At 37.4% G+C, this 15,678-nt stretch overlaps 1 protein-coding gene across 1 annotated transcript in view; it reads right to left on the bottom strand.

The window, feature by feature from the left end:
- Window positions 1-15,678, bottom strand: part of LOC126204186 (cubilin-like) — a 1,516,445-nt gene that overhangs the window by 344,077 nt on the left and 1,156,690 nt on the right. The window contains exon 49 of the mRNA XM_049938590.1: window positions 9,573-9,738. Within this exon, the coding sequence (XP_049794547.1) occupies window positions 9,573-9,738 (166 nt within the window). The remainder of the gene's footprint in view (window positions 1-9,572; window positions 9,739-15,678) is intronic.

Raw genomic sequence — 15,678 nt, forward strand, 5'->3', positions numbered from 1 at the left:
AACTTAGCATTTGCAATGTGTATTTTGTCAGGTGCCACAAACATGGATACCAGAAAGATAGTTTATCACTGCTACTTTGAGTCAGTTATTCGTTATGGCATAATCTTCTGGGGAAATTCTGCAAATGTCACTAGGCTCCTAGTATTACAAAAGAAAGTAATTAGAAACATGTGTGTTGCAAAAAAACGGGAATCCTGTCGACCACTGTTAAAAAATTTAAAAATACTATCTATCCCCTCACGTTACATATATGAGATGGTGGTGTTCCTATATAGAAATCAACATACACTAGACACTTTCTGTTTTGACCACAACTACAGCACTCGCCACAGAGATAACTTCAAACTTCCAGAACATCGTTTAAAACTTTATGCCCAAACACCAGAGTATATGGGGTTAAAAATTTTCAATAAAATAAAAGGCAGTAATATATTTAAAATGGAGATTGGTTCACTGAAAAGATTGGTCTTTACTCTTGTGGTGGAAAAGTGTTATTATTCTGTCGATCAATTCATTGAGGACAGCTTCACAATCTGAACACAGGGATTGTATTACATTTATTATTTTATGTACATGTGTAGCTGTAACTTAGAAACGTAAAATATAATGTAAACTTTTGTATTTCTCTTAAAAAAGTGAAAAAAAGTGTCTTTTGTAAACCTTGACATGTCTCCTGTACATCAAATCAAATGATTTGAAAATTGTATGTAATGAGATGAATAAACCATATATCACATATCAATTTAGCTGATTATAAGTAGAACTATCTCCTCATTCTGTCTTATAAATCAGAACCATGTTCAGTATTACACCAATAACTGTCTTCATTTCTTCTGATCAAACATTTCTCCATAAGTGTTACACTGAATATCTTGTTAGTTGATATCATTTTCTGTGTTTCATTTTCTACATGCACACTTGTTGCTGCCACAATTTCGCAAACAATGCCATGCATGAAACACAGCTGGTAACACTAAGTAGTTACTGTCAGATGAACAGTGTGAGGAAGCATGAATTCCTATAGTTGAACAGAGAATAAGAATTTTGTAAGATCATTATCATAATAAGCCTTTCAGTTACATGAGACAGACTTCACATCATACTCAATTTTTCCTTGAGCTCTATTAGATCTTGTATTACTACATACCAGAAGAGCTTTTTGTCGCTCACTGTCATCAGTAAATGCTCCCCCAGGCTTGATTTATTATAAAAAGTACTTTGTGGTATCATCATGATTTAAGCACTTTCAGTTGCCATTTTCATACAAGCATACACTGCATGAGAAGGACACAATCATCTGCACAGGTTACAGAATGCATCGTTCTCTTAACAGAGCAGAGAACTAACATTGTCTGTCGATCAGTGTTTGTACTACATGAAGGAACATTGTGTAACGTCTGCAAAGGCAGATGGTAAGAGAGAAGAGAGAAGAGAGAAGAGAGAGAGAGAGAGAGAGAGAGAGAGAGGAAAAAAAAAGTATTGAACATTGTCGGACATTGGAGGCAAAGTACCAAATCAGGATGCCAAATCAGGCTTCATACAGGAGCAGAAAGGGTCACATAATTTCAAGTGAACTTGACTAAAGCAGAGTATTATCTTCCATAATCCTCCACTGTTGGTTGTGCAACACACCAGCAGCTGATTAGTAACTTTATCTTGTCCATCCACACTTCCCTCCCTCCCTCTCTAAATATCTCCCCCCCCCCCCCCCCCCACGCCAGCCTCTGCCACCCCTTCATTGGGTATGGAGATCCTGCCTTATATTACAGAGTTCATTATGGTGAATATGTTTTACATGTGGCTGGCTGATTGTGTTCTTTGATCCTAACACATAATTTCTCCACAAGAGGTGAGTTTTAATGAGGAAAGTTTACTAAAATATGATGATATTTGTTTTATAGATATTAGGCCAAGGTCCAAAACATAATTCTCTACCTAATGGTTCATCTTCCAATGATGGAGATGTTTTCAGAGGCTTTAATGATTCAGGAAGCACTTACAGTCTCACACACGCTCGGCAAGACAAACTATTTATATGTATCCAAGCAACAGTCAGTTTGTGAAATCATCAGACTGCTTTGTAAGATCATGGAATCATGTCAACATATGTTATGAAGCTTTTAGTAGTGAAGAGTTGGCACTGTTTGTTTTATTTAGCACTAAGGCTCACAACTTGTGTGCCGGTCGCGGTGGCCGAGCGGTTCTAGGCGCTTCAGTCTGGAACCGTGTGACTGCTACGGTCGCAGGTTCAAATCCTGCCTCGGGCATGGATGTGTGTGATGTTCTTAGGTTAGTTAGGTTTAAGTAGTTCTAAGTTATAGGGGACTGATGACCTCAGCTGTTAAGTCCCATAGTGCTCAGAGCCATTTCACAACTTGTGTAATTTTAATCTTTCTCCTTTTATGTTAAATTTGATTTGTGCTTGTGAATTTAATGGTCTTCCTGTACATCTTGGCATATTAATGATTAGGTATTGCAAAAACCACAGTGTCAGTGAAATGAAGTGGGGTGATTCCCTTGTCCCAGAGTGTGATCTGCTCCTGCTGAATTATTCATTTTGTAACAACTGCTCTTGTGACTCCTTAAGGTGTGTGTTAATGTTTCGTTTAGTAGTTCATATGCACACTTGACTGCAAGTACAAGGGATTTTATGTACTCCTGTTGTGCAAAGTGGCAGGCAGGGTTCCTTTGCTGTGTTCAAATATTGATGCACCTTTCTTGTTGCTTCATACACAGTAGCTGTACCATGTTTTCTGAGTATTCTGCTAATGCAATATGCGACAGTCTTTACATATGGAAGGAAATTTCCCCAGTAGTTTGTTCTGTTTCATTAAAAGCTCTAGACCTTTTAGGGTGTGGTGCCCTATTCATCTATTTGTCATAGTAGCCATTTCTCCTGAAGGCAGTTTTTAAGCAATTGAGCTCATCCTCCAAGTACTGCAATTGACAGATTCTTTTAGCTCTGGCCACCAGTATTTTGATAACTCCTCTTTTCTCCTTGGGATGGTGACTGGTTTTCTACATTTACATCTACATCTATTCTCTGCAAACCACTATAAGGTGCATGACAGAGGGTATGTCCCATTGTGCCACTTATTTCCATTCCATTCACATACAGAGTGTGGGAAGAACAGTTGTTTGAATGCCTCTGTGCATGTAGTGATACAATAATCTTATCCTCACAATCCCTATGTGAGTGATACATAGACAATTGTAGTATATTCTTGGAATCATCATTTAAAGCCAGTTCTCAAACTTTGTTAATAGACTTTCTGTGGGTAGTTTACATCCATCTTCAAGAGTGTTCCAGTTCAGTTCCTTCAGTATTTCTGTGACACCATCCCATGGATCAAACAGACCTGTGACAGCTAGCGCTGCCCTTCTCAGTATATGTTCAATATCCCTTGTTAGCCCTTATTGGTATGGATCCCACACACTTGAACAATATTCCATAACCAGACACATGAGTGTTTTGTAAGCAGTCTCCTCTGTAGACTGATTGTACTTCCCCAGTATTCTACTCATAAAACAAATCTACCACCCACTTTAGCCATGACTATGTGATTCCATTTCAAATCCCTACAAAGTGTTAAACTCGGATATTTATATGAGTTGGCTGATACCGGCAGTGACTCATTGATACTGTAGTCACAGGATACAACATTTTTTCGCTTTGTGAAGTGCATAATTTTTCATTTCTAAATATTAAAGCATGCTGTCAATCTCTGTACAACTTTGAAATCTTATTAATACCTGAATGAATATTTATGCACCTTCTTTCAGTTAGTACCTCATTATAGATAACAGCATCCACTGAAAAAAGTCTGAGGTTACTATTAATATTGTCTGCACAATCATTAATACAGGGTGTTACAAAAAAGTATGGCCAAACTTTCAGGAAACATTCCTCACACACAAAGAAAGAAATTTTGTTATGTGGACACGTGTCCGGAAATGCTTACTTTCCATGTTAGAGCTCATTTTATTACTTCTCTTCAAATCACATTAATCATGGAATGGAAACACACAGCAACAGAATGTACCAGCATGACTTCAAACACTTTGTTACAGGAAATGTTCCAAATGTCCTCTGTTAGTGAGGATACATGCATCCACCCTCCATCGCATGGAATCCTTGATGTGCTGATGCAGCCCTGGAGAATGGCATATTGTATCACAGCCGTCCACAATATGAGCACGAAAAGTCTCTACGTTTGGTACCGGGGTTGCATAGACAAGAGCTTTCAAATGCCCCCATATACAGGGTGTTTCAAAAATGACCGGTATATTTGAAACAGCAATAAAACCTAAATGAGCAGCGATAGAAATACACCGTTTGTTGCAATATGCTTGGGACAACAGTACATTTTCAGGCGGACAAACTTTCGAAATTACAGTAGTTACAATTTTCAACAACAGATGGCACTGCAAGTGATGTGAAAGATATAGAAGACAACGCAGTCTGTGGGTGCGCCATTCTGCACATCGTCCTTCTGCTGCAAGCGTGTGCTGTTCACAACGTGCAAGTGTGCTGTAGACAACATGGTTTATTCCTTAGAACAGAGGATTTTTCTGGTGTTGGAATTCCACCGCCTAGAACACAGTGTTGTTGCAACAAGACGAAGTTTTCAACGGAGGTTTAATGTAACCAAAGGACCGAAAAGCGATACAATAAAGGATCTGTTTGAAAAATTTCAACGGACTGGGAACGTGACGGATGAACGTGCTGGAAAGGTAGGGCGACCGCGTACGGCAACCACAGAGGGCAACGCGCAGCTAGTGCAGCAGGTGATCAAACAGCGGCCTCGGGTTTCCGTTCGCCGTGTTGCAGCTGCGGTCCAAATGACGCCAACGTCCACGTATCGTCTCATGCGCCAGAGTTTACTCCTCTATCCATACAAAATTCAAACGCGGCAACCCCTCAGCACCGCTACCATTGCTGCACGAGAGACATTCGCTAACGATATAGTGCACAGGATTGATGACGGTGATATGCATGTGGGCAGCATTTGGTTTACTGACGAAGCTTATTTTTACCTGGACGGCCTCGTCAATAAACAGACCTGGCGCATATGGGGAACCGAAAAGCCCCATGTTGCAGTCCCATCATCCCTGCATCCTCAAAAAGTACTGGTCTGGGCCGCCATTTCTTCCAAAGGAATCATTGGCCCATTTTTCAGATCCGAAACGATTACTGCATCACGCTATCTGGACATTCTTCGTGAATTTGTGGCGGTACAAACTGCCTTAGACGACACTGCGAACACCTCGTGGTTTATGCAAGATGGTGCCTGGCCACATCGCACGGCCGACGTCTTTAATTTCCTGAATGAATATTTTGATGATCGTGTGATTGCTTTGGGCTATCCGAAACATACAGGAGGCGGCGTGGATTGGCCTCCCTATTCGCCAGACATGAACCACTGTGACTTCTTTCTGTGGGGACACTTGAAAGACCAGGTGTACCGCCAGAATCCAGAAACAATTGAACAGCTGAAGCAGTACATCTCATCTGCATGTGAAGCCATTCTGCCAGACACGTTGTCAAAGGTTTCGGGTAATTTCATTCAGAGACTACGCCATATTATTGCTACGCATGGTGGATATGTGGAAAATATCGTACTATAGAGTTTCCCAGACCACAGCGCCATCTGTTGTTGAAAATTGTAACTACTGTAATTTCGAAAGTTTGTCTGCCTGAAAATGTACTGTTGTCCCAAGCATATTGCAACAAATGGTGTATTTCTATCGCTGCTCGTTTAGTTTTTATTGCCGTTTCAAATATACCGGTCATTTTTGAAACACCCTGTATGAAAGTCAAGAGGGTTGAGGTCAGGAGAGCGTGGAGGCCATGGAATTGGTCCGCCTCTACCAATCCATCGGTCACCGAATCTGTTGTTGAGAAGCGTACGAACACTTTGACTGAAATGTGCAGGAGCTCCTTCGTGCATGAACCACATGTTGTGTCGTACTTGTAAAGGCACATGTTCTAGCAGCACAGGTAGAGTATCCCGTATGAAATCATGATAACGTGCTCCACTGAGCGTAGGTGGAAGAACATGGGGCCCAATCAAGACATCACCAACAATGCCTGCCCAAACGTTCACAGAAAATCTGTGTTGATGATGTGATTGCACAACTGCATGCGGATTCTCGTCAGCCCACACATGTTGATTGTGAAAATTTACAATTTTATCACGTTGGAATGAAGCCTCATCCGTAAAGAGAACATTTGCACTGAAATGAGGATTGACACATTGTTGGATGAACCATTTGCAGAAGTGTACCTGTGGAGGCCAATCAGCTGCTGATATTGACTGCACATGCTGTACATGGTACAGAAACAACTGGTTCTCCCGTAGCACTCTCCATACAGTGACGTGGTCAACGTTACCTTGTAAGCAGCAACTTCTCTGACACTGACATTAGGGTTATCGTCGACTGCACGAAGAATTGCCTCGTCCATTGCAGGTGTCCTCTTCATTCCAGGTCATAGGCTGGAATGTTCCATGCTCCCTAAGACACTGATCAATTGCTTTGAATGTCTTCCTGTCAGGACACCTTCGTTCTGGAAATCTGTCTCGATACAAACGTACCGTGCCACGGCTATTGCCCCGTGCTAATCCACACATCAAATGGGCATCTGCGAACTCCGCATTTGTAAACATTGCACTGGCGGCAAAACCATGTTCGTGATGAACGGTAACCTGTTGATACTACGTACTGATGTGCTTGATGCTAGTACTGTAGAGCAATGAGTCGCATGTCAACACAAGCACCCAAGTCAACATTACCTTCCTTCAACTGGGCCAACTGGCGGTGAATCGAGGAAGTACAGTACATACTGACGAAACTAAAATGAGCTCTAACATGGAAATTACGAGTTTCCGGACACTTGTCCACATAACATCTTTTCTTTATTTGTGTGTGAGGAATGTTTCCTGAAAGTTTGGCCGTACCTTTTTGTAACACCCTGTATACAACACAAACAGCAAGTGCCCCGACACACTTCTCTGAGGCATACCTGAAGTTATTTCTACATCTGACAATGGCTTATCATCCAAGATAACATGCTGTGTCCTCCCTACCAAAAAGTCCTCAATGCAGTCACAAATTTCACTTATTCAATTCCTGTGAAGGTATCTGTCCATGTGAGTGGACTTAAACCATAAAGTTCCATCAGGTTTTCTAAGTACTTGTACATCAAAAAATGAAATTTGGCCTTCTACCTCTTTCTCCATAGTGAACTTTATTAGAATGTATATTATTCAGAAAATTTATAGTTTCTGAGAATTCCTTTTTTTTCCCATGAGGCCATATCACGAATGTATCATCCATGTGCTGAAACCAACATGAGGGTTTCTTCTTCACCATTTGAAGGGTTGCTTCTTCAAACTTTTCCATATAAAAATTAGCTAAAAATATGCTTAGTTGTTTCCCCATTTCCACATCACCAGTTTTGTCATACAATTTGTTGTCCTACTGAAATTAAATTGATCACACAAGCTGTAACAGCACTTGGACTCAACCTGAAAGATTTTAAATTTTCAATAAAATGATCAGAATCTATAACATAAGTGTCAGTTTTTCTTATAAATGGCTGTAGGAGTGTGGCTAAAATTTTGACAATTTTGCAGTTTGGAGAATCAACGCCACTAAAAAGTGGTTGATTTTTTGGCAAACCAGACAAACTTGGTGGTAATGCTTCTGATTCGATGAAAACCTTCTTGACAATGGGAGAAATTAAATGTCTGTGAATGTTTGATAAATCGTACAATCTTAGTGGCAATGCTATTGATTTGGTGAGTCCATTCTCATCAATGGGAGAAATCTAATTTCTAATAAGTCTCAAAATTTACTGTGGTAGTGGTTTTTTCTTCATTACCACTGTAACATTGCCTTTAGTTGCTGGAAGAATTAGAATGTCTATCAGAATTTAAATACTATGCAAGTAACTTTCAAGTACAACCTGTAACCAGTAAGGGAAGATACATAATGGATGTATGACTACAGGTCGTAGACACATGGCTGATGACATACGGAAGTTTGGGTCTGGTCGTGAGTCATGCACAGATAGCCAAATGGTAAGCTGACCACTTGCGATAAGTGGGAAATCTGGGTTCGAGTTCCGGTCTGGCACAAATTTCAATTGTCATCATTCCATTCTGCAGCTGATGGTTGTCCTTATTTGCAATTGTGAATATATTTAATGAATCTCAGAGAGCTTTCACCTCACTTTTCATTTATATACCGCTAGGTGGTTTGTTCATATGCAGTATTCTGGTTGATGCTATATGTATTTCACCTGCAGCTGGTTTAAGTAAAAAATGGATTCAAGCTTCAATATTAACAACAACTCTCCAATAGCTATTCTAAAAGGTGGAACCACAGTTTCCTCCTTTACTGAGCATATCCATTTTATTCTTAAACAGAACCCTGTCAGACTTATTAATAACAGTATGACTCATATTTAAAGACAGGAAAGTTACTTTCTTCATTTGGACTCTACCGAATTTCTCCATCAGTCTATGAACTCATACTGCAAAATCTACCTCAATGGTTCAGTACATTAAATTATCAATTTTGTCCCACATATAGTGACACAGTCTATCACCAAGGAAAATGTGTACCTTCATTAAATTACTGTTCACAGTGGCCAGGTCATGTTACATGTGACAAAACAGCAGTAGCAGATCAGGTACTGGGACCAAGTAACAACCAAATTCGTTTTCCTGACACTGAGGTTTTAGCTAGATCTAATCATTTAACATAGATAGGCATGACTCCAAGATCTTAGGCAGTCACCTGATGATGTCACAAATGAACTGTCATGTGGTATATTCAGATTGCTGAGCTTGTTTGAGACTGTAACTGCTTTCTGATTCACTGCAGCCCATGATAATGTCTCCAGCATAAGAAGATGAAATTTTAGGCAGAAAATTATGCCTTGGACCATGGCCTAATACCCATAAAACAAATATCAGCAATAACATAAATATTGACCATGAAAACCTGCATTCTATGACCTGTTACATTTTAATTTAGAGGCATCCATTTGCATAAAATGATACCAAAGATGGATAAATAAAGCATGTTACCTTATACTATGCTTAAGTCATCTATATCTTACTTGTATGGTAATTCAGAGACAAACTTAATTTAAAGGGTCAGCTCACTGTCTACGGAAAGTATCGTGTATAAAAAATTAAGTGTATAATCTTTAGCCGAAGCCAAATGTAGTACATGAAAGTATTTTATGTATTAGGCAATAACAGTTGGATTGTCAGAAATTTATAAATGTAATAACTATTTGTTTTAAATCTTAGTTGGCATGTTTAAAATTCTTTAGCTTTTACTGCCAGTAATTTAGATTGATTATTGCTACTACTACTACTACTACTACTACTACTATTATTATTATCATTACTGCTTCTGAATACCGTTGTGTTCCACAAGGGCTATGATGGGAATGGAATATTCTCAATATGGGAGATAACACAAGAGGTAAAGCAACATAAAAGTGCAATGGATATGGATGTATATATTTCTACAAACATTACGGACAAGCTCACCTTCTGGTTCAGCAGATGAGTAGTGCAGTTTAAAGCCACGATGTCCTGATGCTTTCTTAGCATAGTAAAAAAGTGTTAAACGATTGGAATGGGATTCAACATGGGCAGATAGATTCTGAGCTGTCAGGTATGCTATTTGCACACCATCAATTCCACCATCAAACACCTGTCATAAACATATTTTAGTTGGAAGACCACATAAATTTTGCTATTTCATTATGAGATAATTAAATAATGACAGCTGCATAACTGTTATTGATAATGTCAAATCTGAATGGGTATAATGATTTCTAATGACTAAAGAATATTTATTTTAATTTCTCAGAAACACAATATTTGTTACAGCATTAATCTGGAATGAGACTGAACAACATATAAAGAGAGACAACATTATTATTACTTCATATGCTGTTAGCTCCTTCCAGGATACATCTTGCAAAAGACAGCAATCGGATGCATCTGTGGAGTCTAAAACAATGAGTCTTGTAGATTATATTTCAAAAAACTAAAACAGTTACATGCCTCTTTATACTAAGTTGTTTAGTACATACAAAAGGAACCCAACACAGTCACAAACTATGACAATCTGTTGATCAGTATAACATTGGCGTAAAACTGCAGTTTGACATCACATTTGCTAGATTTAAGAAAACTCAGGATGATTACAGGTACATGAGGGTAAAAATATTTAACATGTTGTCATTACAGGTACACAATGTGTCACTGAAAATGTATTAAAGTGCCACACAGAAATGCCTTTGAGAAAAATCAATTCATACAGTAGAAGAGTTCAAAATGCATCCTAAGAGGGTCTTAAGCAGTAATATAGTTTCATTTAGAGTAAACATATATATGTGAATACATAAATAAATTATGTGCAGTATGATGGACAATGTTGTATCTTTGCATTATAGACAATAATGATCTAAAATATCTTTTACAATTTGTATGTTATTTATGTAATTGTATATCTGAATGTACAGGTGCCGACACCACGGGGCCTGAGGAGGCCCGAGCCTCCTCAAAAATTCGATTGGGGGGCAGAGCCTCCACCCCCCCCCCCAATAATTTAAGAAGATTATTAGCTATATTATGCTTTTAAAATCACAAAACTATGTTCGAATTTTTTATTTTCCTTGTTTGATGATAGTTACCTTTTAAAATACATTCACTAATGAGTAAAAACAAATAATTATTACAGTAGTACGCAGGTTAACTGAAAACAAGTGGTGTGAATCATGATAGTGTTACAGTGCTGCAGGCACACTTAGAATTTGTTCTGGTGCGCGAACCTTTGGGTCAAGTCTAGCACCAGCAGGCCAGCGCTGCAGCTGTACTGTAAATTAAATTAGCTTTTTACAAAAATATCGTGCGTGTTTATGTTGTTTCTTTTTTTCAGAGTCAAAAAATGTGTCAGGTTGTCGAGTTTCCCAGAGTGTCGAGTTATTGAGAGTCCAGTTTTCGGGGTTCTAATGTTGACTATATGACTCTAAAATGCTTAAAAAATCTTTAAAAATCACTATTTTTCATCTAAAATTTAGAAAATTTCCCGGGGCAAGACCCCCAGTATGCTCCCCCCCCCCCCCCAATATTTTTTATGTTGGCACCCCTGTGTGTGTGTGTGTGTGTGTTTGTGTGTTCATGAAAAATGACATTGGTTGCATTTTTAATGATTAAATGCATATTAAAAATAAATAAATACATAAGATATGGTTCTATGTCTTAATGGCAGGTTTGTTAAATTACATATCAGAAATTTATAATGTGTTGGGTCTAAATAGAAAAAGTGTTTATATTTTTGAAGTTATATACTTCCTGCTGCTGATGCACAGAGAACTATTATATGATGTGTGCGAGAAAAATAATGAGACTGATATTTTGTCTACAATTTTTTTTCCCAAGCAACAATACTGTCCCCTTAAGCAACTATAAACCAGCAGAGTTCTTGTTCCCAGTATTGGTAGCTAATAGGCTTCTACTGGTGGGGCCTTTAACATGTGTGTTCTTCAGAGACCCAAAATGACTTCCTTTTCTGACATTTTTCAGTTGAATGGGGAAGGGGGCTAAGAAACAACAAGAATGCATTTTGAGGTCAAAAAAATCTGTTGTGGAAGTGGCCATGTGACACAAGGAGTTGCCTGCAACGTCTAATTCACACTTTTCATAAACCTTTCTAAGACATCTTTGTAAAACACCTGGCTGATAGTTTGTCCTGGAGGAACAAATTTCTTATACATGATGCACTTACTGGCAAAAAAAAAAAAAAACGACGAGCACTGTTTTGATCTTTGATTTGCTCATTTAGCTTTTTTTCAGTCAAGATGTCTCAGTCTGTTCTACTCACTTTGTTGCTTTGTCTCAGGACCATACTCATGAGTCCAGGATTCATCGCCTGTCATCACATGACTGAACCATTTGTGATCAGTGTAAACCCTCTCAAGAAGATTGATGTACACATTCCTTAGATTACCCTTCTCCTCAACTGTTGAGGTTGTGCAAAACTTTGGTCAAAATCTGATTTGTGTTTGCCCATCATCTTTATTGTTAAATGTTGGTCTGATCTTACAAGAGCAAACACATTCGACATTTTCAATGTTTTTTTTTGTAAGGTGAAGGTCTCCTTGGATGAGGTTCACCTCCAATGTATTCTCAGTCTTCCAAAAATGATTTGTGCCTGCAAAAAACATGTGCTCTTTATAAGAAATGTCCCCCACAGGCCTGTATCAACTCTTCAAAGGTCACCATCAAGGATTTCCAAGTTTAACACAAAACTTAATGGCATAACATTGTTCTAAATGCTGCTGTTCCATTTTCATAACACACAAGAAAACACAACTTCACTGATGGTGCTGTCAAAAATCACGTGATAGCCATGTGGAGCTGTAACCTAGACTGAGCATTCTGGAAGGGATGAATGCACTCAGTCTACACAAGTAGAAAAATACAGCATTGGCAGATCATTTACAGTGTTTTCATTACTTTTCTCACACACCTTGTATAATTTGAGGAATAGTTCTTTAATCTAACTAGGTTGATCCATCAGCAGTTTGTATCATTCCTTTTGTAACATAACTGTATTAATACATTTATATTCTTTTGTTTTTAATGTTATGAGTACTGCCACACAAAACTTTTAACATCTTGAAACTCAACTTCCGAAATTTCAGCACACTCGGACTACATCTACATGCATACTCTGCAGATCACTATGAAGTGCACAGCAGAAGGTACTTTCCATTAACTCATGTATCACAGTTTCTTCAAATTCCATTTGTGCATGGAGAGAATGAATAATGACCTCTTAAATGTTCCTATGCATGTTGTAATCATTCTAGTCCTGTTTACAAAGTGGCTATAATCTTAGATTCGTCACTTAATACTGGTCTGTGAAACTTTGTAGGTAGTCTTTGTTGTGACAGTTCACATCAATCTTTAAAGCATTTCTCAGTTCAGGTTTTGTTATGACATTTGGTTGAGCCTTCAGAAATATGTATGGTTCAATCTAATGCACTGAGCAAGGTGGTGCAGTGGTTAGCATACTGGACTCACTTCGGGAGGACAATGGTTCAAATCCAGGTCCAGCCATCCTGATTTAGGTTTTCCATTATTCCCTAAATCACTTCAGACAAATGCTGGGATGGTTACTTTCAAAGGGCAGGGCTGACTTCCTTCACTATCCTTCCCTAATCCAATGGGACTGATGACCTCACTGTTTGGTCCCCTCCCCCAAATCAACCAACCAACCAATCTAACACAATATGAAAACAAAAGGTGAAACTTTGTAAAGTCTAATGGTTGGCAGGTGAATCAGAAGGCACACTCTCAAACTATAGATCATGTCTAGATTACTAAATCAAGAGTTTCTGTGAAAATAAGGAAAAAAGTGCTGTAATGGATTTCATCAGTGTTTGTCACATACTGAAAGAATACAATAATTCCATTAAATTAATAACATGATCCAATGGAATTAAAATCATAAAATCATGTTCATTGTAAACTTAAATAATAGTCTTATATTTTTATAAATAGAAGTAAAATCTTTCAGTTTAATTTTAAATTGTAATCAAAATTTGAATTAGTAATGCCATTCTAGAATGTATTCTGAGATAATCTGATAATTCTTCTAAAAGAACTAAATAATAGGGGTCTCTGAATGTAATAGATCACTAACGAAACTTTGTAAAATTGCTAAGTTGAGACTGCTTGCACTATCATTGCTCTTCTTCAAGTCACTAGTTGTCACAGAGTCACATTCTTGTCAAGGTGTAGATAAGTTGTTATCTTATTGGGTAAGAAGTTCAGTGTAGCAGAATGAAGACTAATTTGTGACTTTATGTGAAACTAAAAGAAACGATGAAGAAATTTAATGTGCAGTATTCAAATATCAGACACAGAACATGATCATACCACTTTGACAATAAAATATTGATTTCAGCGACCCACTTAATGAACCATATTATCGGTGAGGAGCTACAATAAGCAGATGAGTACTTCGTTTTATGTATAATTGTGAACTATCTTCTAGTGTGGGTGATAATCATGATGAGCAATAACCATGTTTTGACTTGGTTCACAATGGCAGTACACTTGGACACATCAAGATCAGTAGATTTTCTTTTAAAATTTAGTGTTTTATTCCATTTGAAGTATGAAAGTGCAGAAACAATGCCTGTTTCTGAGATAAAGCTGAGTGGATTAATACAGGATGATAACCGTATTTCGAAGTTGGAGTAATCAGTAATAAAAAACTGGATAATCTGTTTTAAGAGAAGTCTTTAATGCTACTAAAATTAGTTAAAGCAGTTTCAACACAAATGATGGAAGATCATGAACAATCAACATCAATACAAAAAAGCACTAATCAAATACAAACAAGCAGACAACAGTTAAAATCCACAATAAGTAGAAAATATGACAATATAGACCAAATTAACATGGAAAAATTGCATGCTAAAGTAAAATTATGTTTGGACCTGGGACATTCTGACAATGAGGACATTAACAGCAGACAGTAATAAAGTAAGTTTATTCTGAGCATGCTGAAGACAAAGTCAAAAATATAAGCAAAAATATGAATGACATAGTTGATGATGAAGAAGCTAGCTGCCTTGTTGTTTTGATAGATGGTCTTGTAGGTAGAGGAAATAATAAAGAAAGGCATATAATGAAAGGCTTATTTACATGGTATACAGTAAATTGGGAGGCTTGTTATAACTATTTTTTCAGCTGTTCAAAAACTATAAGTAAGATGGACACTATCCTATGGTAACAAATTATGTTGAACATATAAAATAGTTATTTCTGACACAAAAATTTCAAAATGTCAATTCTTCAGGTGTGTTGGAGGAAATAATGTTAGTGTATAAAACCAAAATCATGTTATTCTCTGTCAAAAATTTATACAGTTTTGTTTGGCCAGTATTATTTTGTAAAGTATCATATTGTATTAATCCAAGAAATCACAGTTTTGTACAATTTGTGTATAGTATACTGAACAAGTAAAGTATACATTTTTACAAGTAATTTTTACAATTATTTATTTGCTACAATTTTAATTTGTTACACGGAAGTCTGTGCTATATTACAAGAATGTGCCTTTTACTTGTTAGTTGGGTTGTAATTTCGTTTTACTTTATGATGAAATGCAAATAGAACATGTTGGGAGCAAAATAGGAATAAATACAGACCACCACATTACATACTTTAAGGAAACATGCACTATACATAATTATCAGGCATAAGTGACCTGCTATTAAGAAATTACTTAATGTTTATAGCTTCTTTCAAAAAAACTCATTTACTGTGTAAAAGTTTTACTAAAAAAACCCTTGTGAAAGCTCTTGGCATTTCTGTACTTTTAATTTCATTTGATAAATTATTATATGTTCATATCCCAGTATCCCAACATGTAAAACACTTTCCTGGTAACGAGTTGTTCTGGACTGGATCATAAGTAAGTTAGACTGTTATCATGTTTCATAGCTAAGACTATGTTCATTTAATATTAATGAGCTTTATAGGTGGGTATAATAAACGATATAATATGGTAAAAGTGAACAGACGACAGTGTCATAATAGCAAGTCTCTTGAAATGTTGCCTGCATGA

Source organism: Schistocerca nitens, chromosome 9 (assembly GCF_023898315.1).
Source record: "Schistocerca nitens isolate TAMUIC-IGC-003100 chromosome 9, iqSchNite1.1, whole genome shotgun sequence".
NCBI classification, from domain to species: domain Eukaryota; kingdom Metazoa; phylum Arthropoda; class Insecta; order Orthoptera; family Acrididae; genus Schistocerca; species Schistocerca nitens.